This window comes from Gymnoscopelus braueri, assembly GCF_963280865.1.
Source record: "Gymnoscopelus braueri genome assembly, chromosome: 6".
NCBI classification, from domain to species: domain Eukaryota; kingdom Metazoa; phylum Chordata; class Actinopteri; order Myctophiformes; family Myctophidae; genus Gymnoscopelus; species Gymnoscopelus braueri.
In genome coordinates this window covers 30,930,804-30,957,679 of record NC_137607.1, presented here as the reverse complement: position 1 = coordinate 30,957,679, position 26,876 = coordinate 30,930,804, and the positions used below count along the sequence as shown (strand labels likewise).

Genomic DNA, 26,876 nt, shown 5'->3' with positions numbered 1-26,876 from the left:
GTCCGTCTGTGGACAGCTAATCTCTGGCACTGTTGGCTTGATCGCAGCCAAACTGTGCACACACACTCCCTGGATGCCAATTCAGAACCTCTGCCCCAAAATGTTCACATGGGCTTGTTATAGCGCCACCAGGAGGCCGATTTGTGCAAAACATATTTTTTGACAGTACTCCTACAGATTTTCTCCAAAAATCACGCAAATCGGTACACAGTATCTCTATAGTCATTAAACAAAACGTGTCTTTCAGATTTCTCATATTCCATCCTGATTGGCTAAAAATGTCTTCCAAAGTTTGCAGGAGTGCTCCGTTTTGAACAAAATGCCTCAAATCATGAACACAGCATGCAATTTCCGTGAAAATGTGCACACACATTCCCATTAGGCCGAGGAAGAACTACCATTTGAACATTTTCAAATCAGCCTCATGGTGGCGCTATAACAGGCCGATTCGTGTTTTTACCTATAACTGCACCGATCTGTGTAAAACTTTGTATGCACACTCCCTAGAGGTCAAGGAAAAACGTTTGCCCTGCATTTTTCACATCTGCCTTTTATAGCGCCACCAGGAGGCCGACTTATGTAAAACACATGTTTTTATACTACTCCTTCCAATTTTATCCAAATTTCACACAAATCGGTACACATGATATAGTCATGTGATCACGACGGATGTGTTTTATTTTTCATATTCCATACTGATTGGCTAAGATTGACATCTAAAGTTTGCATTATTGGCTTGTTTTGAACAAAATTCCAAAAATCATGAACGCACCGTCCGATTGCGGTCAAACTTTGCACGCACATTCACTCTATGTTGAGGAACAAATGCCACCCTTTTAACATTGCCCTGTTATAGCGCCACCAGCAGGTCTAATTTAGCGAAACAAATGTTTTTAACAAAATGCCTCAAATCATGAATGCAGTCTGTGAGATTGTCGTTCAAGGCCTAAGAAGAAATGGCACCCTTTTCACGTTGGCCTATTATAGCGTCACCAGGAGGCCACAATAGCCTACATGACCTGGCGGAGACCTGTGCTCCGAGGAGCACTTTTTTTTGTTTACATTTAATTTCTTTTACCTCAATGTACAAATCCCTTCTTAAAGAGAGATGTGGACAAGAAAGCGCACAAAAGGCTGGCGTAGCAGTCCGGGCACCTAGGCTGCTAATGGTTCGAATCCCGATCCCGACGACCTTTGCTGCGTCTCACTCCCCATCTCTCTCTCCCCATTTCCTGTCAGTCTACTGTATACTATCAATAAAGGCAGAAACAAACTAAAACATACATAAATAAAATAAAAAGTTAGCACACAAAAAAACGTGTTCCTAGTCATCTGGTTACAGGCTTTAGGCTATTTAACTATGAGTCAAAGCATTTACATGTTGCACCTTCTTCCCTAAGTTACTGTTACTAGACCATACCCGATGAAGTGCGCAGGCGAAAGTAGTTGCAAACGTGGGGTTATTGCGCGTCCTGTCTCCGCCAGGTCAGGTAGGTTGTTGTGGGCCAGCAATGTTCAAAATTCGCCAATCAGGATGGAATATGAACAATCGGACATATTCGTCTTCATCACAACTATCATGACTATAGAGATACCGATTTGCGTGATGTTTGGACAAAATCTGTAGGAGTAATATAAAAAGAATTGTTTAGCAAAAAACAGGCCTCATGGTGGTTCTATAACAGGAAAATGTGAAAAAGGGTGGCATGACTTCCTCTGCTTAGTCGGAATGTGCGTGCAAAGTTTCGCGGCAATCGCACACTGTGTTCATGATTTGAGGTATTTTGTTCAAAACGGCCAATCAGGATGGAATATGAAAAATCCGACAGATTTATTTGGTTTAATGACTATAGAGATACTGTGTACCGATGTGCGTGATGTTTGGACAAAATCTGTAGGAGTAATGACCTATCAATATATAAACATTTTGAACATTAGAACTTTACTGTACAGTATGTACATTGGAGAAACTAGTCCCTTTGCGAATTACAGTGTCATTTATTATACTATACGTGTGTGTGTGTGTGTGTGTGTGTGTGTGTGTGTGTGTGTGTGTGTGTGTGTGTGTGTGTGTGTGTGTGTGCGTGCGTGCGTGCGTGCGTGCGTGCGTGCGTGCGTGCGTGCGTGCGTGCGTGCGTGCGTGCGTGCGTGCGTGCGTGCGTGCGTGCGTGCGTGCGTGCGTGTGTGTGTGTGTGTGTGTGTGTGTATTGTGACAGAGGGAGCCACCAAGTACATTGGTGCAGGACCTGTTCAATGACTTTCGTGATGGCTCTAGGCTGCTGGATCTGCTGGAGGTGATGAGTGGGCAGCAAATAGTAAGTCTGTCTACATGTACGTGGGTCTTTCTCAGCCCAGTCCGGCTCAGCTCAGCACTAAACAGCATCTGTTCTTTCATCCGATTGATTGCATGGTCTCTTCCAGGGTCGTGAGAGAGGCAGAAGTATGTATCATCAGAGGAGCAATATTGAGACAGCTCTGTCCTTCTTAAAGAAGAAATCAGTAAGTGCCATTATGTGTGTGTGTGCGTGTGTGCGTGCGTGCGTGCGTGCGTGCGTGCGTGCGTGCGTGCGTGCGTGCATGCGTGTGTGTGAGCGTGCATTCAGTACATGTGCAATCCTTTCCTATTCATTCCTGGTAAGAAAGAATATGTTTTCTCTTCCCAGATCAAGCTAGTCAATATTAACACTTCCGACATCATCAAGGGTAAGCCCTCCATCATCCTGGGACTCATATGGACCATCATTCGACAATATCATGTAAGATTCAAAGAACACAAGAGAGAGATTGCTGTGTTTGTTCAGTGTTTACCTCAGTTTTTCAGGTATTAAACATTATTGGGTTATGAGAGCATTACATACCCTTAAAAGTCACACACAACTTTTGTTTATTGTCTCCGCCAGGCTGAAAGGCATGGCGAGCGTATGTTTTGCACCCTGTCCGTCCGTCCGTGTGTCCGTGTGTCCGTCTGTGAACAGCTAATCTCCGTAACCGTTGGCCCGGTCGCTGCGAAACTGTGCACACACACTCCCTGGATGCCAAAGCCGAACCTCTGCCCCAAATTTTTCAGATTGGCCTGTTATAGCGCCACCAGGAGGCCGCTTTTTTTAAAACACATTTTTTGACAGTACTCCTACAGCATTTGTCCAAACAACACGCAAATCGGTACACAGTATCTCTATAGTCATTAAACGAAAAAGTATTTCAGATTTTTCATATTCCATCCTGATTGTCTAAAAATGGCTTCCAAAGTTTGCAGAAGTGCTCCGTTTTGAACAAAATGTCTCAAATCATGAACACAGTATGCAATTTCCGTTAAATTTTGCATGCACATTCCCACTATGCCGAGGAAGAAAAGCCACTCGATTTTTTAAAAATCAGCCTCATGGTGGCGCTATAACGGGCCGATTCGTATTTTTACCTATAACTGCAACGATCTGTGTAAAACTTTGTATGCGCACTCCCAAGAGGTCAAGGAAAAATCTTTGACCTGCATTTTTCACATCTGCCTTTTAAAGTGCCACCAGGAGGCCAACTTATGTAAAAATACATATATTACTCCTTCCAAATTCATCCAAATTTCATGCAAATCGGTACACATGATCTTTATAGTCATGTGATCAAGACGGATCTGTTCGATTTTTCATATTCCATCCTGATTGGCTAAGATTCACATCCAAAGTTTGCAGTAGTGGCTTGTTTTTAATAAAATGCCGCAAATCATGAACGCAGCACCCGATTGCGGTCAAACTTTGCACGCACATTCACACTATGTTGAGGAACAAATGCCACCCTTTTAACATTGGCATGTTATAGCGCCACCAGCAGGTCTAATTTAGCAAAACACATTTTTGGAACAAAATGCCTCAAATCATGAATGCAGTGTCCGATTGCCGTGCAAGGCCTATTCTGCCCTGCCAAGGTAAAGTGCAGTAACTACGAAAAAATAAATCACTGAAAAATGGGTTTAAAAGTGATTCAACTGGTTAGCCAAATGAGATATCGGCATATAAGTGATATTACACTAATTTTACATCTGTTCTTGAGGTAATTGTTTATCCCCCAAAATCACAGAGACTAATTTGACCTTTGGGATACACAAATAAGTCGGTGTGTCCAAAAACGTAGTTACTGCACTTTACCTTGGCAGGGCAGTATTGGCCTATTATAGCCACCAACCAGGAGGCCACAATAACCTACCTGACCTGGCGGAAACCTTTGCTCCGAGGAGCACTTTCTCTAGTTAAATGTGATTTCACGCAGTAGTGTCTGCGTATTAAACATCCCCTAAATGCCTAAAACTCAAAGTCTAGCCAGTAACATAAATTCCATGAAATGGAAACAAAAATCCTGTGTAAATGTATCCTTTTGTAACTCAGAGAGGGTACAAACGTAATGAAATTGACATTTGAATACATTTGTTTAATCTCAGAGTTAAACTAACAGGATTTGACTGTGTACCCTTGTGCTGTTTTTGCAGGTTGAGGAGCTGGCCAGTAGTCTGTCGTTCAGCTCCCGTCAGTCGTCTATGAAGTCCCTGGCCGGTCTGGACAGTCGCTCCACCTCCACGTTGTCTCCTCGAAGCTCCCCACTACACACCCACTCCGCCGACAAAGCCCTGCTTCTCTGGGTCAGAGGACAGTGTCAAAAGTATGCACCCGCTGGCTGAGTATCCTACAGTTTACATATAGATCCATAACAATGCTTTAAATATACAGTACAAGTGAACTTGAGGTCAGAGCTCCACTCATAGGGTATGGTTAGAACTGATGAAGTTTCCAGATATTAGATCTAACATTAGAGCATTATGGCAATACAACTACCACCAGTAGTACTAATAATATATCAGTGTAATTCTCCGACCTGTCTCTCCATCTTCAGGGCTGGCTGTACTCTGAATGTGAAGGACTTTAAGGCCAGTTGGAGCAGCGGGGTAGTGTTCCTGGCCATCCTTAATGCCCTGCGACCAGACCTGGTGGACCTTTCCACAACCAGGACCAGATCCAACAAGCAGAACCTGGAGGAGGCCTTTCGCACTGCCGAGAGAGAGCTACGGATCCCCAGACTGCTGGAACCTGACGGTACGCCACTTTGTTCACATTCTAACACATACTGTAGCATGTAAACAACAAGTAGAGTACATTCTTATCTCTTATGTACCGGGGATCCTTCAAGAACTTGGGATTCTAGCTCTATAATTATGGAGTAGTTAGGCCTGGTCTGATCATTCACCTGGTGTTTTTGTAATTCTAGCTGTCTAATCAGGGCCTAGTTAGGCCCGGTAGGATGGAAAACCAGCAGTACCAGGGTCCTGAAGACTGGATTTGAACTAATTTGAGAACCACTAATTTAGTGTGTGTACCATGTAGACACCCGGTCATCCCCATATTTCTTTTGTATGTGATCTTCTGCCCTAGCAGTGATATGTCATGTTCACAGTTTAGCAGACGGTTGCTGTGAGAACAGGGTGTCTGATACTGTACTTGTTTAATGGTGCTGGGAAGGTTTGGTGAAAGACCAAAAATGTATAGACTGGTATAGATTAGCCTAATCTGTTATAGCACTGGCTTAAAGTAGGAACTGTCCTAGCCTATGGCAATTTAGTCTATATGGTGTGAGTTGGATTATGGAGGCTTGTGATTTGGATGCAGATGTGGATGTTCACGACCCGGATGAGAAGTCCATTATGATGTACGTGGCCCAGTTCCTGCAATATTCCAGAGACCTGCCTGTACCAGAGGAGGACATGCAGGTCTGTGTACCAGTCTCTTTGCTTTCAGCTTCCACTTTATCTACTGTTGTCTCCTTAATATTTTTTAAATACTCCTGTATTTCTCTTCTCTTCTCTTCTCTTCTCTTCTCTTCTCTTCTCTTCTCTTCTCTTCTCTTCTCTTCTCTTCTCTTCTCTTCTCTTCTCTTCTCTTCTCTTCTCTTCTCTTCTGACACAGTCCCTGAGTCCCACTCCTTCTAAAAGTCCCTTTCCTGTCAACCTGCCTATTCACTAGGCAGGTAGACCTGTTGACTCTCTGTCCACCTCTCTCTTTTTCACATTCCTCATTCCTTCTGTACCCTGCAACAACATTATTTGTATTAGTGCAGAAGAGTCTCTTTTGACATTATTGATCTGTCTGTGTATCTACAATATGTGGCTTTGTCTGTCCATCCATCTTTTTATCCAAGTTTATTTCTTTCTTTCTTGTCTGATGAAATGAAAAATATCTAAATGTTGAATCAAGCAACTTAAAAACGGTCTGGGGTGCACACAGAAGCCCCCATGTAGATGTTTAAATGACCCCAGAAGTGTGTTGTTTTTTTGGGGGGGCTTTTTCTTATTTTTTTAGGACAGTAGGCTGACAGGAGAGAGATCGGGAGTGACTTGCAGCAAAGGCTGTCAGGATGAGGTCTCGAACCCGTGACAGGCTACATTGTAGCTTAGGTGCCCGGACCGCTACGCAATCGGTCCGGGCCCCCAGAAGTGTTTTAACGTGAAATACCTCTTACATTTCTTAGTTTGTTTCTTTATTCTTTCTTTCTTCACTTCACTCTCCTTCCTTCACATTTTGAGAAACACGTTAACATCACAAGACCCGATGAGATCTGTTCATTAACATTAAAACCTTAACACCTTCTCATCTCCTGACACTCCTGATTCTCACTGCCATAATACCGCTTCCACTAGCTAACCATGGAACTACTCCTACCAGCCACTGTGGTTTGAACAATACCAGGGTGTTCTTGTTTTGTAAGACAACAGCATTGAAGACACACAAAGTAGGTGTAGGTGTCTCACGGTTGAGACTAATTTAAACTCATTGAAATGCCACACCTCCTTCAAACTGACTTTGTTTGACTTTTTCTCTTTGAAGACACGAAAGGAGTCACACTAGCACAGCCAGGTCTCTGTTTAAGTAAACCATTGAGGTCTTCAGAGCCAAATGTACTTAATAGGTTGAATACTGGACAGGGCAGATCACGCAGTGCAGGACGAGTTGGTCCTGTTCTCCAAATTCACGACTGACGCGGTGTGACTTCTATCTTTAAAATTAAATATGAATGACAACCTGGTACACTGTATGAGAGCTCCCTTCCCTTGTATTCATACTAGAAATGTGGGCCCCCTGGGGTGTTCCAAATGGACTCTTACAGGTCTGTAACTGTGAGAGTGTAGCCTACGAATGGAACCAAATGCACCCTTACAGGTCTGTAACTGTGAGAATGTACAAATGGAACCAAATGGACCCTTACAGGTCTGTAACTCTGACCGTGTAGCCTACTAATGGAACCAAATGGACCCTTACAGGTCTGTAACTGTGAGAATGTACAAATGGAACCAAATGGACCCTTACAGGTCTGTAACTCTGACAGTATAGCCTACTAATGGAACCAAATGGACCCTTACAGGTCTGTAAGTCTGAGGGCGGATTCACACTTCAACACTTCAATTGAACTGTACTGAGGTGCCTCAAGGGGCGCTGTGGACTATGGGGCTTTGGGAGATAGACAGTGACGCCAGTGACGCATCCTTATGTTAGCAGTGACGTGATGGACATGACGGTTACCATGTCCACTTATTAGAAGCAACTTTGGATTAGCAAGACCGGAGGCAATTTTCATAGACCGGATTGCTTGTTTCTTGCGCGAGTCAAGCAACTCTGTAAACGGTAGAAGTCGAACGTCTTCTGTTGTTTTAAACCGAGTCATTATAAGAGTGTGTGAATGAAGTTTGCTTTGGGATGTGTAGGACACGTGAAAGTACGGACATATTAACGTGGCTGGGGTGGGAATATGGACAGTACAACGGTGGCTACGAAGACATAGTAAGTAGCAAATGTTTAAGTAGATATTAGCCATTTTGACTAACTGTTGCTAGCGGTGTTCCTTTCCGGTGTGGTTCGCAGGGGGCAGAAATATTGTGGAAAGAAAAGAAATATGCCCCAAAGAGGCAACAATGAAAAGTTGATGAAACAATGCCTAATAAGCCAAGAACATTGTGACCAGCGTTTTAATGACATTTTACATGTTCTTGTTGTATTGTATAACGAAACAATGAAATGATAACCAAGAATTTACTGGGACGCTGGTAGCCGGGACACAGGGAAGCGCAGACTTTTGCGCTTTGTAGTATTAGATGGATGGATGGACTGTTCATTCCGTTGTGGACTGTTTAACAATTGTTATAGTCACAGACTGTTGAACAACAGGTGAATGTGTGTGGTGCTGTGTTGGTTTGCTCACATGCTGTTGAGTTCATGTGGGTTTGATGTGTGTGTGTGTGTGTGTGTGTGTGTGTGTGTGTGTGTGTGTGTGTGTGTGTGTGTGTGTGTGTGTGTGTGTGTGTGTGTGTGTGTGTGTGTGTGTGTTGTTTGTAGTAGAGTACATGTGTTATATTAATGCATTAGTGTATTGTTGTGTATTGTTTTTGTGCATTTATTTCATGACACAAATCTCATTATCAGCCACTATACAAAGCTTAAGCACAATACATAGGTTTAAATACAAATTCCTGTCTTCTTAGAGTGACCTCAAAGCTGTTGATGCTGGAAGTGCAGAGATGTCAGATATAGTTGGAGAAGATGACAACACAACACCTGAAAACAAGTCTTCAGATACCAGCAGCACTGTTCCTGATCCAAGTCGGACAGGTAAACACCTGCATTCAATAATTAACTGCCTGGATGTTCTAAATGTTATGAACACACAACAAATTCTGACAACTGAACACACTGAGTGTTCATTAACTCAACATGTAATAACTCAACGATTATTACACTGATTTCCAGGAAAAAAACAAAACATATTGTTATGTTTAAATTAAGCTAAGTGGAGGTACTTACTTTTCAACCTGTATCTATAGGTGCCATTGATAAAAACATGACTAAGAACAAGGATAAGGTAAGATCATTTGTATTTGGTGGCATAAGACTGTTGACCTTTTGTCCAATGTACATTATTTAAGCTTAAAACCATTTTACTATTTAAGCTAATAATAATAATATAATAATACAACTTTATTTATATAGCACCTCTCAAAACTGGGTTACAAAGTGCTTTACAAAGAAAACAGCAAAAGAAAAACACAAAACAAAGAAAATGTAAAGATTAAACACAATGCAGAAAACAATGGGCTGGGCATAGAGGGCCCCATTCTCAGGCCAAAAATTCCCCGTTAAATCGGGATAATGGACCTGCGCCGCCCCAATAGGTTATTCTAGCACCTGCTCTACCCGTCACCATTATGCCGACGCCGTTATTTGCGCGTGGAGGTGTGCCCGTGGGCGTGTTGTTGCTATATCCCCCACATTGCAATTCTACAGACACACATGGGTACGGCTTGGGGACGGGGGATAGTGGATTCTAGAAGCACCCGCTGGTTTATAAAATCACCCGTCAAGTGCACACAGACACTACAATGGCTTTGTGCGTTGGACCATGAGCCGTGTTGCCAGCCTTGGAGAGAAATAAGCAACGCAGTCCGCAGGTCTATGAAAACAAAAAGAAGCAACTCTAAGGCCACATGAGCACTTCAAACTACTAACTAGAGCTTTCATATCCCCTAAATATTTCAGCCCGGCTCGACTAATAATTGACAAATTAGACCCAGCCCAGCCCGTCAGTCATTTTTCTAAAGAAGCCTTATTTCTCATTAAATCTTGGTAATATATGAATGATCTGTGTGTGAAATGCGCTCTTTCTTTATACAAACCCATGCTCGCTCACTCTACCGCAAATGCCTCTCTCTCTTTGTACAACCCCATGCTCACTCTACCGCAAATGTGCTCTCTCTCTTCATATAAACCGATGCTCACTCTACCGCATATGCGCTATCTCTCTCTATACAACCCCATGCTCACTCTACCGCATATGCGCTATCTCTCTCTATACAACCCCATGCTCACTCTACCGCAAATGTGCTCTCTCTCTTCATATAAACCGATGCTCACTCTACCGCAAATGCGCTATCTCTCTTCATACAAACCCATGGTCACTCTACCACAAACGCCACCACCACTCCCAGCGGGGTCATTTTGATTCTATGACGGCTGCCGTCTAGTTATCATCAGTGCCAGTGTTGTGAGGAAAAACAACTAACAAGCAACCAGGTCTAGGAAAACCAGCCCAAAAGAAGCGAGTCAAGCGACTATGGGCCACATGAGCACTCTAACATATACATCAGCTATTTGAAAATAGCAGATCTACAAGCTCACAACGCCTCCCATGCAAACGCTACGTTCATGACCCCCCAAAATAACCATATTTGAACTGGGGACCCCCCCATTTTGTTTGACTCGGTTCCACAGATAAATATTGTGAAAATAGCAGATCTACAAGCTCGCCAGGCGTTGGGTGCTCCATTGTGGTCTCGACCCACAGGTTGAGAACCACTGCATTAAAAGCTCCAAGCAAGTTACATGTCTAGTATGTTGTTGACCACGTAATGTAATGTTTTTGGTTTAGTGATAGGCTACTCCGTGGCGCGCGCGCGCCTCATTGTATGCTGCCCAAAATAACAGATCTGTAACTGTCGACACGACATGACGCAGCGCCGTTGATAGCTTGTATGTCTGTTATTTTGGGTAGGCGACGCACATACGCATCGCAGCAATGTGTCTGGGTTTGAGAGGCTTTGATTGATGTAAACTTAAAGTTTAGCTCTGTTCGGGATTACTGAACAAAGGTGGATGATGAAAGATAACGGGGACAATATGGATGTAAGTTAACTTTGCGTCACTTCAGAGGAAACTATGGAGCAACTTCAGAGATGTTTACACACCCCTGGAATCCATTAGAACGGTGGAAATAGAACGATAACAGCCAACATGAGTACATAGGCTATGTACCTTTCCTAAAACTGTCCAATTTATTATACCCATGTGCTACTGTTTGTCTGTGTACCACGTAGGAGCGTTGTCGCAACATGATGTAATTAATTATTTGGGAGCAGCCAGTGTGTACCAATAGTATACATATTTTAAATGGCTTTCATATACTATTCCGGATCTGACTAATATGACAAGCTTATTGTGAACACAATAGGCTACAAATTAATATAAAAATGTATTTGGATAAAAAAAAAAAAAAGAAGGAAAACAAGCCCAATGTGGCTTATAATAATCAGACCAGGCAACAGTGCAGACAGGTAGATAGGCTAGAGCATATATTGGATCGGGATGACGGCTAGCGCAGTCTTCTCTTAAAGGCAATGGCTTCTGGCACGGTGATTGGTTTTATCATTGTAACGCCCAAACCACACCTATGCATAATGTAACGGGTAGCTCAGGTGTTTGGCGGGTGAGGGGGGTGCCATAGAATACCGAATTTTGCGGGGAAACGCCTCTTGCCTAGTCCGAAATCCCTAATTAGTGGTTTGTTCAAATCTGGCTCTGAATAGAGCCCTAAAAGCTAATTGCGAACGCAGCGGAAGGAGGCCGTGCTCGGCTTGTGGGTGTGTGTCTCTGTGTCTCTGCGTCTCTTTGTGCACTATTGTGTGCACTGCCTGTGCTGTGTGCAGCCAAGTAAATGTCCAATATAGACGTACCATACATCAAATGAAAGGTCTTTGAAAACTGAACACACCTGTCAAGGTTGCGTTTAAGCCCGCCCCTTCCCCCGGAAGCCACGCCCCGGAGAAGGCTCCTAAAAACTCCCCATTGAAACCCCATGTTAAATGAAAAGTGCCCGAATCGCTCCGAAACTTTTTCAACCCCCCCTAAGTGGGGGTCTACGAACAAATTCTTCGGGCTCGGATTTTGGCTCCGCCCCCCGGAAGTGGGTGAAACAGGCACTTCAAACACTTGTTGAATTGTTCAAAAACATTCAAAGTTTTTTTTTTGTGAATTTGTATTTTTCTAAGATGCTCCTTTTAACGCAGAAATGTTTTGTATTTTTTATTTTTTTTGTATTGGTTACTTTTTCTTTAATATTTTTTTTTCATTATTATTATTATTTGTTTTGCGTTCGCTTCCCGCGTTCGCGCGTCTTACTTGTCTATAGAAGTGGGTTTTAAGGAGGGATTTAAATCGGGGGACAGACTCAGTGAGCCTGATCTCTAGGGGCAGGGCATTCCAAAGGACAGGTCAGTACATGCAAGGGCATGTACTGAGGTCCATATTAAATCCATCTTATGACTTTGACTCACCTTCACTTAAAGGACAAAATATTGTACTTTTGACTCTTACTTACAAACTTACAAAATGTATTATGAATTAATCACTTAGATAAGCTCTATTAAGAATAGTGAAAATAGCATATGTACAAGCTCAAAATGTGGTGCTAAGTGGCGTGTTGTGAGCTTGTAGATCAGCTATCTTTTCATTTCATTTAATTTAATTTTATTTTGTTTCGCATATGGTAGTGTATAACAGTTCACACAATTCATAATTTCAAAAATTCATTTAAATCATTCATATTCTATATCTTCAATATTTTTTAAATGTTTTTGTGTGTTTTGAATATTAAAACGAACATTTACTTTGTCATTTGCATCAACGCCATCAAGGCACCTCCAAAATACATTTTAGTCGACTAAATCAACTGTGGATTTAGTCGACTATAATCTTATGATATTTAGTCGACTAAAACTAGACAAAAATGTAAACATTTCAGATGACTAAAATATGACTAAAAGTAAATGGAATTTTATTCAAAAGACTATGACTAAAACTAAATCAAAATTTGCTGTCAAAATCAACACTGCTGTACTGAGGTTGAGTACTTTGCCCACCACTGGGCTTGACCAAGTAAGATTGTCAGCCATTATGCAGTTGTGATACACAACAAAGTTAAAAGTTGCTTGTACTGTAGATCATTCAGATGTGAAATGTATACATTTTCTTAGAGTCAACACAAAGCTGTTGATGCTGGAAGCTCAGAGATCAGAAAAGATGACAACACAAGTGAAAACAAGTCTTCAGATACCAGCAGCACTGTTCCTGCTCCAGGTGAGACAGGTAAAACCTGCATTAAATAATTCACTACTTGGATGTTCCAAAAGTTAAGAACACATAACAAATTCTCACAACTGAACATACTTAGCGATTATTAGAATAATGTAATACAATTTAACCACTTGAATCCTAGCATCCATATTCTGGATGTGTTGTGAGTTAGTATATAGGCTATTGTGCTGAAGAGATTAAGGGTAGATGGGAATAAAGTACAGACCAAGTACAGAGATTATTGCACTGACTTTCAGGAAAACATTAGCTATCACAAAATGCCTTTAAATGAAGCGATATTGAGATTCTTGCAGTAAATGTATAATTGTATAATTAAATCTGTACATATTTGATTATACAAATGCTGTAGGTTCCATGGATAGCAGCACAAACAAGGATCAGGTAAGATCAAGTTATTTGGTTTCTCAGGAATGTTAAAAGGCTTTTTGCACCACATGTGATTATACTAAACCACTTCTACATACAATTTTGGTCATTTTGTTTTTAAAGGTTTGAATTTATATTAGATACAGTTTTTAGTTTTTAGAAGGAAATGGTTTACAGAGTTCCATATGTGTTACCTTATATTGGAGGGTCAATGGCGAACATTCCATTAGTAATACACAGACTGGTACAGACTATCATTGGGCCAACAGCTATCAGACTATACAAGGTATGAGAACTCCCTTCCCTTCTATTCATAAATCATGGACTCTTCATCTCGTTGTGAACTGTTTAACAATGGTTATAGAGTTAAAGACTTGAACAACTGGTGCATGTGGTGCTGTATTGGTTTGCTCGCATGTGGTTGAGTCCATGTGTGTTTGATGTGTGTGTTTGTTTGTAATTGTGAGTACATGTGTTTACGGTTATGAATGTATTAGTGTATTGTTTTTGTGCATTTATTTTATAAAACAAATCAGATTATCAGCCCCTATACAAAGCTTAAGTACAATACAAATGTTTAAAGAAAATGTCCTGCTTTCTTAGATTGAACTCAAAGCTGTTGATGCTGGAAGCTCAGAGTTGACAGATAGTGTTGGAGAAGATGACAACGCAACAACTGAAAACAAGTCTTCAGATACCAGCAGCACTGTTCCTGCTCCAAGTGAGACAGGTAAAAACCCTTAACAAAGATTTCATTGCAAATTATGAACATACAACACATTCTCACAAGTGAACATACTGAATGCTTATTAAAACCAGTAAACTTGTAACTGAAGACCTCACAATTTATTACACTGACTTTCAGGGAAACATGAGTTATGACAGATTATGTTTAAACAACACAGCATTGAGTTTACTGTAATGGTTTGACCTGTATTTGTTTATACAAATAGGTTCCTTCAAGGAAGTTAGCATCAATAACACGGCTGAGGTAAGATAACGTTTGGTTACGTTGTAGCCTTTGTTCTCTGAGTTAAGAGACTACCTCTCCACCCAAATGTTTCATATGTATGGGTAATGACCCCACCTCGCTTAAAACGTGGATATTTATTTAAGACACACCAGTCCTACTGGCACGCACAGCTCTATATAAGGCCCAGGTGTGCGTGATTACACTGGATTTACTTTGATCTACACCGCTGACGAGCAACATCGAGGTGGAGAGATAGTCTCTTCACTCAGAGAACAAAGGTGACAACGTAACCGAACGTTCTCTATCGCATTGAGACTATCTCTCCACCCAACATATTTCATATGTATGGGGAACTCTGTAAGACACCTCGTGAGGAAGCGAATCAGTCCCAGACCCCCAGAGCCAACACCAGTGGGCTCCGATCCAGCACATACTGCAATTAAAATATTTACAAGTACGTTCGATTTAAAATATTTACAATTATGCACAATGTAAAATATTTACAACCCCTGGGGTGACTGGACAGCCAGACGCCATCCGCCGCCAGGGCCAGTGACCACAGGGGAGACGGGCCGCTCAAGCCAGCCTGCCAGACGCAAGGCCGACTTGACTGGTGGAGGTGACGGTGACACCACTGAGTAGCACACAAGACCGACTCCCCAAAGGGCCCATGTCGGGCCATGTCGCTGCTGTGCGGACCTCTGTCAGAGACACACCATTCCACAGCGCCCAGGAGGCCGCCGTCCCACGGGTCGAGTGTGCCCACACTCAGGCGGCACCGGTACTCCTGCATGCTTGTATGCCTGCTGTATCACTTCTATGATCCAGTGGGACAGCCTAGCCTTCGACAGTGGTCCAAGCACTCCTGCTTAGCACCCGAAGCACTGGTCCGTTACTCTGTGGGCCTGTGTGGCCCTGACGTACGACTCTAACGCTCTAACAGGGCAGAGTGGGGACCGACTCTGTCTTTGTACTCCATCTGTCTGCATGTCAAAGAGAGGACAGAGCTCAAACTCTGATTGGGATGAACTTTGGGGAGAAAGGCCGTTGGGGCGTAACAATACTCCCCCATCATCCGGGCCTAGACCTGCAAGGCTCCTCATGGACTGACAGAGCTTGCAACTCCACAATTATCCTTACAGATGCGACTGGTGAAGGCCATGTCCTGCTGCCAAGGCCAGCACACACTCAGTGAAAGGGGTGCTGGCTGCCCCACCCTGCGTAACTGGACATGCATTGCAACACCCGTATGGTGCGTTCTGCTCACCCCTGACAGTCTCGCATGCTCCACTGTGTCACCGCACAGACGGAACTATAGACCCGAACGTGTTAGCTGACCCCGCCAGCGATACGCCCCGTATGGTGCATGACTGTGATTGACAAGGAATGCACTGGCCGCATGTTCAGGAGAGCCGGGGGCACAATGTGTGCCGTGGCTGCCATCAGCCCCAAAGGGCGGAGGCACAGCCTCCACGTCAACCTGGCCCTCAACTGAAAATCAGGACGAGCAAGCCCTGAGGGTGGCCCGTCCCGCTGGAGCAATGGACAGAGTCCCTGCTTTGGCCTCTAACACATGTCGAGGAACCCTGCGGACTGTGAGAGCTGACGCTTGCAAACCCTCTTGTTGAGGCGCCGGCCTAGGTGACCAATGTGCTGCAGGAGCCTGGCCACATTGTTGTGGCACTGCACCTTTGAGCAAGCACACACCAGCCGTCATCCAATTTAGGTTGTAAAGGCTCTCCTGACGCCAAGGTCCCAGGACTGCGTCCAAGCACCTTGTAACGTGTGGGGGCTAGATATATAGCGAATAGGAGGACACAGAACTCGAAGGTTCTATCGTCTAAGACGAACCCGAGATAGCGTCAGTGCATCAGATCTTGGGATCTGAGAATAAGCATCCCCCGTTCGAGCATGGCAAGCCAGTCGCCTTGGAGGATGGCCTGTCAGACCCTCAGCACTGTCAACATCCTGGAGTGCAGGGGTTTCAACCCCTGTTGAGCCCCCTGTGGAACCCACCCAGGGGTCCACCTGAATTGTCTTCCAGGACAGCTACTGTCCCGAGAGAAAGCAGCAGGGGGCTGGGTTCCCAGAACCGTCAGGACTGAGGCGTGGGCTCGGGGGGGCACTGGGCCCGCCCAGCACGCTGAGCACATCTAGCCCTACCACGCCGGTTGGCCTCCAACCAGACCCGTAGGTCACCTGGAACTGCCAAACCCGACTGGGGTTGTGCAGCCCGAGGAGCTGCAGAGGCAAGCAGCTCGAGGAGCTGCCGAGGCAAGCTGCCGGAGCATTCCTACCATCACCTCCCGTGCACATCCAAGAGTCTCCTTAGCTCGTTGTAACCAGGCACTGGCCTCTTGGCCGAACATGGCCGATGGTTCAATAGGCAGCTTCATCGGACAAGCTCGGTCCTCCTGCCGCAGCTTGGACTAGGACAGCCACCAATGGCGCCTCACCGACCAGAGAGCAGCCATAGCCCTGCTTGTTACTCCAACAGCCTGGGGAGCCTGCAAGCATGTTCCTGCAGCTCCTCATTAAAGGTCAGGGCTATTATGGTCACGCAAGTGCCATGTAAGCGGGCACTGATACAGTGACAGAATAGCCCCTATGTTGGCTAGCTGCGTCTAGACAGCCATGGCTCTGTGCATTCTCGGGATGAGCAAGGAGCTTACTCCGTGGCTTCGATGACCGGATTCTACCATGCAGAATTAGACCTAGGTGTGTAGACGGCCCCGCCGTGCAACACACCAGGCACCTGGCCTGCCTAGCCTTAGCTGGCAAGATGAAGCAATTCATACAGGAGGCAGGATCCTCACGAGCTGCTATGGCGTGACCAGGGCCCAGACAGGGCCCACACTGGTCATGGCCATCCTCTGTGGGCATATACGCCCCACATGCAGCCCCACTCCGCTGTTTCCATCTCCAGCCCATATATATATATATATATATATACATATACATATACATATATATATATATATATATATATATATATATATATATATATATATATATATATATATATGTATCATATATATATGTTTTTTATTTGTTAGGATGGATGTCCGTATCAAACTCAATGTCCAGCAGTTTGTTTTGTGTCTCCAGCAGAGTTTCTAGTGTCTCTATCTTCTCTGGAAGAGGTTGCACATGAACTCTGCAGCCGCACTGAGGCGCTCCAACACAAACACTCTGACATTAAGCTCACTGGAGCACACCATGCAGAATCGCACCTAGGTGTTAGACGGCCCCGCCGTGCAACACACCGTATATGGTAAGCTCCGCTTGCCCCTGACAGTACGGATGCGCTCCGCTGGTATCACCGACCCCGGTTCTCCAGCGAACTACGCCACAGCCGCGTAAACTGACCTGATCGGCAATACGCTGTATAACGTGCAATAACTGATTCAGGGGACCCCTGGCAGACCCGCCACGCACGTGTAAACCGACCCAATCGGTAATACACCGTAAAGCGGGCTATAATGGCCGCCCAGGGTGTGTTCGACAGAACACCAGCACTCCCCGCCAAGTGTCTCCACTGACGGGACTTTTCAAATGTATAGATGTATACAAATCTTTTGAAAATAGAAGATCTACATCTACATCTAAATTTGTACTTAAGTATAGTACTTGAATAAACTTGGTTACTTTACACCACTGGTCCACACTTCCCTTAATTTGTTTGTTTGCCTACAAATGAGCCGTGACAGCAACCCCGAGAGGAGCGACTTAACACCAGCTCTCTGAACTGCACTTTGCAGTGGATTCCAACAGCTGCCAACTCGTAAGTAGTTCTCTCCAAAATAAATCTTCCAAAAAGATTCTGTTCTTGATAATTTCTGCTCTACACTTCTGCTCAGAAGACCCACGTCTTAGACTGCTCGTGGAGATCAAATAATCTGTGTAATCACGCACAGCTGGGCCTTATATAGGGCTGTGCGTGCCAGTCCGACTGTTGTGTCTTAAAGATATATCCACATTTTAAGCGAGGTGGGGAGTATGGGTCCCCATAGATATGTAAATATGTTGGGTGGAGAGATAGTCTCGATACGATAGAGAACTGTATTTGGTGTCACAAGACCTTCAGGGCTTTTTGCTTCATATCTGATTTTATTAATAGATGTTTTTTTGTTTGATTGCTCGTTTTAAAGGTCGGCCAAGGACAGCAATCTGTGAAGATTTCTGAAAAGATCAGCCCAGAAAAAGAACGTTCAAGAGAATTTAATGAACTGCTTTGCAGACTTCACCTTAAAGACAACTACCTAGATAAGTTAACAACTGCTGACATTCTGCAAATAGGCTCTTCCATAAAGAAGCCCAATGAGATAACTGAGAAAGATTTAGTTCATGCTTTCCTTCAGAAATTGTTAATGCTAGACCACAGAGCCAGGTACATTCCAGTAGAAAACAATGTAAAAGTCACTCAAGATTCTGACAAGGGTTCCAGAGAAGAAAGTTTCTTTGATGTTTTTGACAGGACCAATGTAAACACTGATCAGAGCATGAAGCAGTGCCATATCAATCCAATGGACGTTCAGATGGCTGTGTTTCACTGCTCTGATAGCTTTCTCAGGCAGGACATGATTACCAAACTATCACAGTGTCAGTATGCCTTACCTTTGCTTGTGCCTGACCCTGTCACAATGGATATCCAGTGTCCTTTGTGGACATATAGGCAAATAAGAAAAACATGGAAGGTAACTGATATGCATTCAGGTACCAAAACAAATAAGGATTTGCCTATTTGCCAAGCTGAGACACCTATGGTGTCATTTTTACGCTTTGGCTCAGTGTCATCATCTAAATCTCAGCTGATGAATACCTTAATCAACAACCGCCACAGCACGTTCTTTCATAGGAATTGTTCAGGTGCCACCAAATCTCACTGTCTGATAGATGGTATGGCAGAGATTGCCTGGTACTGTCCTGCTGGGAAACCAAATGATGCTTTCTCTGACTGTGTTGCCTTCTGTAATCTCCATGGAGATGCTCTAACACACGATAAACAGCGTGCAATACTGATTGATAAGGCTTCAGTTAATGTTGTCCTTTTACCTACTCTGAGAAGAGATGATACAATGGTGGCAGAGCTTGTTAAGGGCCCAAAACCTCTCATTTGTCTCCTTGCTGATAATGACTCTGTTGCCAAGGAGATCAAACCAGGAAAGTTTATAATGGGTGTGAAGGATAGAAGTCAGTCAAATGTGGCTGAAGAAATGACGAGAGTAATTAGAAACATTTTGTCAACAACAAATACATCCTTCCAACTTCAAAGTATGGGAAATGTCTCTGAAATCAAAACAGATGAAGAAGACCCTGCATGCCAAAAAGGGAAATTTGCTGCTCAGCAGATTCTAAATTTGCTCAAAGGAAAAGAGCTTTCAGAGATCAAAGGCACATTTCTACCATGCCATGGCCAATTGTGGCATGAGTGGTGCAAAGTAAAGAAAGACCTCTCCTGCCTCAAAGTAGACAGTTGTGGTGCTCAAAGTCTAGAGATGAAAAAAAGTGAAAAACTAATGAAACTGAAGCAGATAAGACAGAAACAATGTGACAAACCATCCAGTGAGTTGATGCAGATGTTTATTGAAAACCTGCAGTCTCTGGATGAGAATGAAAAACTCTACTTCCTAAAATGGATTGTATTCTTTCTGGATGACAGCTTCTCAGATAAACTTTCTGAACTCAACCAGGCATATGATGCTAAGTGGTCTGAGGTCTTGCATTTGAAAAAGAATAATGGCAACTCAGATATGTTGAAGAAGAAGCAACATGAGTTGGGGGAAATTTCAGATGAACTGCAGTCATCAACTGTTGGATTTGAGCACATCTTGAGAGAAACAGGACAACTCTATGAAGCCTCTATAGAGGCATCTACCAGCAAGAGAGGATACTGGTCTCATTACCCTAAGCTGGCGGCAGAGCTTATGATAGCAGGTCACCCAATGGAGCTGATGGATGGAGATGCCGCTCATGTGCCTTTAACATGGATCACTAGTGTTCTAGATGAAGTGAAAAACAAACTTGGAGACGAGAAGAGAGTTTTTGTTTTATCAGTTCTAGGCATCCAGAGCAGTGGAAAATCTACAATGCTGAATGCAATGTTTGGATTGAAGTTTGCAGTAAGTTCTGGCAGGTGCACTAGAGGAGCCTTCATGCAGCTAGTGAATGTATCAAAGGAGATCCAGGAAGACTTCAAGTTTGACTATGTCCTGGTTGTGGACACTGAAGGACTGCGTGCTCCTGAGCTGGCAGGGCAGGACACTTATCGTCATGACAATGAATTGGCAACATTTGTCATTGGTCTAGGAAATATGACTTTAATCAACATCTTTGGAGAGAATCTGTCTGAGATGCAAGATATTCTTCATATTGCTGTTCAGGCCTTCATGAGAATGAAGAAAGTTAAACTGTCTCCAAGTTGTGTGTTCGTTCACCAGAATGTTGCAGCTATTGAAGCTGGTGAAAAAAATAAGGTGGGAAAGAGACGACTACAAGAAAATCTTGATGAGATGACCAAACTAGCTGCCAAAGAGGAAGCGTTTGATGCCAAGTTCTTCAGTGACGTCATTGCATTTGATGTAGACAAAGATGTGAAATACATTTCCCAGCTCTGGGAAGGCAATCCACCTATGGCCCCTCCAAACCCAGGTTATAGTGAAAACATTCAAGAGCTGAAGAACCTGATACTCTCAAAAGCAAAACAGTCTAAAGGAATGAAACTTTCAGAATTCAACAGCACCATTAAAGACCTTTGGGATGCTCTGCTGAATGAAAACTTTGTTTTCAGTTTCAAAAACACAATGGAAATTTCATTGTACAGAAAACTTGAAGAAGAGTATGCAAAATGGACCTGGGCTTTAAGGCAAGGAATGCGGACAATTGAAAACCAACTTCACCACAGAATTGACAATGGAAGACTTGACAAGATTAATAAGAGTGATCTTGTCAAAGACATGAATAAGACTTGGGAAGAAGTGGAAAAGGCAGTGAAAGAATATTTTGAAGAAGATAAAGATGTACTGGTGCAATGGAAAACACAATTTGAAAAGAAAATTAAGGCTTTCCGCGATGAACAAGTGACAGGAGCCAAACAAAAGCTAGAGGAAATTATTCAGCAGAGGAAAGCTCGAAAAAATTGGGATGATAGGAAGACATTTTACGAAAATGAGCTTCTACACAAGAGCAAAGAGCTTGCCAGCAAGCTAAAAGGCAAGGCAAATGATGAAACGGAACTTGAAAAGGAGTTCAACACTCTTTGGAAAGGTTGGGTTACTGACCTCACTGCAGATGTTCCTCCCATAATGGAGATCAACATTCAAGAGGATGTGTATTCTATCCTTCAGGATATGGGATATGAGTGGAGTCTTATAGCCAGCCGCAAAAGCAGTAAAGACATATCCAAGCAAGGGGATTATACAGATTGCATAGCCAATATGCATAACACATCGAGCACAGGTGAAGTTTTCACGAAGGCTTTCAAAAAGGTTGCTTCATGGTTTAGTTCAACGAGTTCAACAAAAGAGATTAATCCTAACGATCTGCTAAAAGCCCTCATTGCCAAAGTTGAGACACAAACCAATGTCTTAATTAAGGAGAAACCTGTTGACACAGGAGGCTACCATAATAGTTACATGCAAGAAGTAGCAAAAAATGTGGAAGAACAATTGAAAGATTTTGAATCCCTCATAGGCCTCAAGAAGGAGTTCAGACTTGATCTATTACTTAATGCCTGTAAAATTGCAATGGCATATTTTCAAAATGCTCACAATGAATTCCAAAAGATCAATGATGCGCGTGCATATTTGGAAAACCAAAAAGGACAATTCTATAATGTATTCAGTAGCTTTTGTAGAGGTAGCTCCTCTGCCGCTGTGCTTGCTGAACTACTTTGTAGCAAACTGAAGGTGTCTGCAGTTCAGCCTATCTATGACAAGAGTGCCCTTGCCCTGGCTGGAGAGATACGATGTAGTCACCCTCCCTTCAGTGCAAATAGGGTGAACTTGGAGAAACATGTTTTACAATCACTGGCAAAAGATGAAGACTTTGACAGTTACATTAACTATATCAGACATCCAAGGAAACACGTGGAGCTATTTATTAAAACATCTGTTGAAGAATACATATCCAACAATCAGAACAAAGTACTCAATATCATGAAGAAAAATGTGGAGGATGTAGTCGGTCTTCTGAAGCAAGCAGTGCATGATGTAACAGAAATAGTAAAAAAGCAGAGTGGAGACACCAGCATGTGGTTGAAGGAGTTTTCCAGTCTGTTAAAAGATGACCTACGTGTTGCCACCGACTGCTATGATCATCTTAAGGACATAAACAAGTTTGACTTTCTTAAAGAGCAGATTGAGAATCACCTTAAGTCTATGGAGGCAGATTTGAACAGCCTCTTAACCAACAAGGAGGATGTCCGGTTGAAGACTGTGTGTGTGTCAATTCTTATCGACCAACTGTGCAAGTGTTGCTGGGTACAGTGTCCTTTCTGTTGCGCTATCTGTACCAACACTGTTGAGGATCACAGCCCTGATGATCACAGTGTCCCTTTTCATAGCCCGCGTGCAGTTTCTGGAGGCTCCTATAGAGGTACTAAGTTATTTGTCACTGATTTCTGCACAACGCTGGTTGCAAGTGATGTACATTTCTTCCCTAAAAAAAAATCAGACGAGACCATTCCATTCAAAGAGTATCGAAAAAAGTATCCTGACTGGAGAATTACCCCTGACGAATCAAAACTGACATACTGGAAATGGTTTGTATGTCACTTTGAAAAGCAACTGGAGGATTATTATGGCAAAACATTTGAGGGCATTGGAGAAATTCCTGAAGAATGGAAAGAGCATACAAAACAGGAAGCTATTGAAAGCTTGGAGAACATGTAGTCTGGGAATGCCCCACACACATTCACAACATGCTTTCAAATACCATAAATGTGATTAAAGTTAATGCGGGTGACAGTGTACTTATTACTGGATTATTAATGTAAAAGTTCATCAAAGTGCCTGGACTGCCTGACTGTTGTGACAGTCAATTGAAAGAATGTAGAATAGAAAAGCATTTTTTTTTCATCTGATTGATTAGATTAGATTAGATTAGATAGATTAGATGTCCTTTATTATCCAAGGGAAAATAGTTTTCGGGTCAATGCATACATTTAAGACAAGATAATACATAAATATACATCACAATTAAAACACCCAGCAAAGTACTTCAATTCTGTCCTTTTTACCTAATTTGAAATTTAAAAGGGTCTTTAAAAGAAAGTAATGTCCTCTCCACACTTGTGGAATGCCCATATTGTGTTTTTGTATGCTGTCATCATTGATTTTATTTGGTACAATATACAAGTTGAACACAGAATAGACACAAAGTATAGTTGTATAGTTATCCTATGTGTTTATCCTAAAATAATGAAGATTGAATGAAGAGAAAATTGAGTCATGAACTGTTTGTTGTATAATTGTATATCATTAAGCACAATGAGTTTTTCCGAATACATGAATAAAACTTGTGAAGTCAATTGGACTTACTTTTGTTTGTTTCTTAACAAGATGGTGTAAGCAACATATTTCTTTTTTTTTGCAATTTTACCGGAGAGGGGAAAAAGACTAGAAGGAATCATATCTATACATATGGATATATTCTGTGTCATTTGCTGTTTATTTTTGGTTGAAATTATGATTTGAGTTTTGAGTCAGTTGTAATATCCTTACATTGAAAAAAGTGTTGCATCTTCATTTGAGAATATTTAATTGAAATACAAATGGATAATCAATTATTGACTTTTAGACATACAGTACAAATTAGGGATGAAATAAATTGTGACTTTAAAACATGTCTTCTCCTAACTTTTCAGTTTTGTCCATTTACACAGTAGATATCTCATAGTGATAAGTATGCTACAGTTGTACAAGACTATTGTGTTGTCATATACATGGAATAATCTTCAAATAAACCTTTTGAAAATGTATTTTCTTTGCATAATATATGGTATTGAAAAGTTGAGGGATTTTTTTGTATTTGTGGATGCATAATCATTAAAGCTGCTATCCATTACCTTCATGTCATAACCTGGGTGCTGAAATCTGTTGATCTATAACAGAGAACACAGTAGAGTTTAAGTGGTATGCAGTACATCCAGTAACCAGTAGTAGTCCTACTCAAAACCAGTGTCTAAATGTCTCAATAGAAGAGCTGGTAGACAAACTACAACCAGTGGCAGTTATGTTAGTTACAACAGTGGTTCCCTAGGCTGCCCTAGTGCGTCTGATATCTGGTCTAGAGGGGCGGGTTCAAAATCCCCTGAGAGAGAATCCGCCGGATCCCATTGGTTCACCGATCTGTGCTCCCGCCCCCACGCCCCTCCTCCTCCCCAATGTGCAGCATTGAGAGCATAAACATATAAAGGTAGACGGCTCTGAGGCGTTCGTATCTCGGCCGTGCTTCCGCTTCAGCAGGGCAAGCTGGAAACTTCCGCGTGCGTCACAGAAGGGGGCGTTCGGTAGGCCAATCAGAGGCAGGTGGGGCGAGTCTTTTCTTAAGAGGCAGCCCCAGTTCAAATATGAATATTTTGGGGGGTCGCAGGCCTGAAAAGTTTGTGAACCCCTGAGTTAAGTATTCACATACTCTGAATACTCTAACAAATAGACTGCCTAAAATAACATTTTAAAAAAAGTATCAAGAGTTAATGGACAGTTGACAATACAGTTAATAAGAAAACAACACATTCTGTAATACAGCAGTACCGATTTTTCAGAAAAAGCTGTATTATAGGGGGGAAAGGTTAAATCTTAAATACCCCATTGGACAATATTGCACATGGTGCATAGCCTACTGTTGATCCTATAATGTCACTTTGTCAATGATTAAAATCACACAGTAAAGACATATTAACTCTTCAGAAAAGAGCTGATCTACAAGCTCACAACACATAGGATTGTGATTTGTTGTTAACTTGTAGATCAGATATTTTCACTTAATGTTCACCTATTATGACATAAACCGAATAGGGTTCATGTGTTGAACTTGTTACTGTAAGTTCAGGATAAATAGTAGGGGGCACTAAGTGAAAAATCGTTACGCGGCGGATAAAAGCATGAAATTTGATACAGATGTCCCTTGGGTCATCCTAAAACATCCTAGAAGGGGTGCCCAAAAAAATCTTAAACAGGAAGTGAGTTATGGACAAAATCCAAAATGGCCACCTAAACTGTTGACCGTTGACTCAAAAGACACCAAAAGAATCTCCAAAAAGCATAAAATGTGGCACACATGTCCCTTGGGTCATCCTAAGACATCCTAGAAGGGGTGCCCAAAAAAAATCTGAAACAGGAAGTGAGTTATTGACCAAATTGAAAATGGCCGCCTAGTGTTGTCGATTGACTCAAAAGGCAACTAAAGAATCTCCAAAAAGTATAAAATGTGTCACACATGTCCCTTGGGTCATCCTAAGACATCCTAGAAGGGGTGCCCAAAAAAGTCTTCAACAGGAAGTGAGTTATTGACTAAATTGAAAATGGCCGCCTACAGTGTTGGCGATTGACTCAAAAAGCCTATAGAATCTCCAAAAAGCATACAATTTGGCACATATGTCCCTTGGGTCATCCTAACACATCCTAGAAGGGGTGCCCAAAATAATCTGAAACAGGAAGTGAGTTATTGACTAAATTGAAAATGGCCGCCTACAGTGTTGAAAGATGATGCAAGATACCTAAAGAATCTCATAAAAGCATGAAATGTGGTACAAATGTCCCTTGGGTGATCTGAACGCATCCTACAAGGGGTGCCCAAAAAGGTTTTAAACAGGAAGTGACCGCCTAAAGCAGTTGACACAAAAGAAAACATAAAGGGACGTCATAAAAGTGTATAATTTGGTACGTACATTGAGTGCTTCTTAATATATCCTAGAAGGGGTTATTTATTTGTTTGTTTGCTTGTTTATTAAACTTTTTAGGAAGGGACCATGTTGAAGAAATTCTAAATGGCTGTTTAAACAGTTGACCATGGCAGTCTGCATATTATGCAGACCAATACGACAGGTTATGCTGCCGTATTTTGTAGTCTACCTTCTGTTTTAATTTCTACATCACTTATTTATTTTACTTTCTGCATTATTTTTTTATTGTACTCTTTGAATCTTCTTTATTTATCTAACTCTCTGCATATTCTTATTTATTTTACTCTGCATCTTATCTTACTCTGCATATTATTATTTTACTCTCTGCATCTTATTTATTTTGCACTCTACATCTTCTTGCTTGTTTTACACTATCTTCTCATGTATTTTCTTCTTGATCATTACTGTTTTTTTGTGATTAGTGTTTAGTAACTACATGTATTCATGTGTGCCATTTCGCAATTACCAGCACATTGGCATAATGCTCTGCAAGGTAACCCAGCATCCCGGCATCTACACTTTCTCGAACAGAAGGGCTCAGCTTTGCAGCCACACTTGAGTTCTCTACAAACTTAAGCAGCCTCTGGCAAGAGTGTCCATAAAGGTGTCCACGAATCAGCGACTTTAATCCATCCATATTTGTCAGGAGATGGTAGAGATTGCATAGCTTTCAGGCTTC

At 42.4% G+C, this 26,876-nt stretch overlaps 1 protein-coding gene across 2 annotated transcripts in view; it reads left to right on the top strand.

Moving 5' to 3' along the window:
* The window catches only part of LOC308087690 (interferon-induced very large GTPase 1-like), a 40,342-nt gene extending 16,185 nt beyond the window's left edge, over positions 1-24,157 (top strand). The window contains exons 3-15 of one of the 2 annotated variants that reach the window (XM_080431758.1): positions 2,217-2,315; positions 2,422-2,499; positions 2,664-2,756; positions 4,478-4,647; positions 4,879-5,078; positions 5,649-5,749; positions 8,513-8,639; positions 8,852-8,889; positions 12,833-12,935; positions 13,303-13,334; positions 13,923-14,049; positions 14,273-14,310; positions 18,444-24,157. In XM_080431758.1, coding sequence (XP_080287884.1) covers positions 2,217-2,315; positions 2,422-2,499; positions 2,664-2,756; positions 4,478-4,647; positions 4,879-5,078; positions 5,649-5,749; positions 8,513-8,639; positions 8,852-8,889; positions 12,833-12,935; positions 13,303-13,334; positions 13,923-14,049; positions 14,273-14,310; positions 18,444-23,183 — 5,946 coding nt within the window. In that variant the 3' untranslated portion in view covers positions 23,184-24,157. Of the gene's footprint in view, positions 1-2,216; positions 2,316-2,421; positions 2,500-2,663; positions 2,757-4,477; positions 4,648-4,878; positions 5,079-5,648; positions 5,750-8,512; positions 8,640-8,851; positions 8,890-12,832; positions 12,945-13,302; positions 13,335-13,922; positions 14,050-14,272; positions 14,311-18,443 lie in introns of both variants that reach the window. The other variant, XM_080431757.1, reaches the window with a different exon arrangement.
* Positions 24,158-26,876: the final 2,719 nt, after the last annotated feature.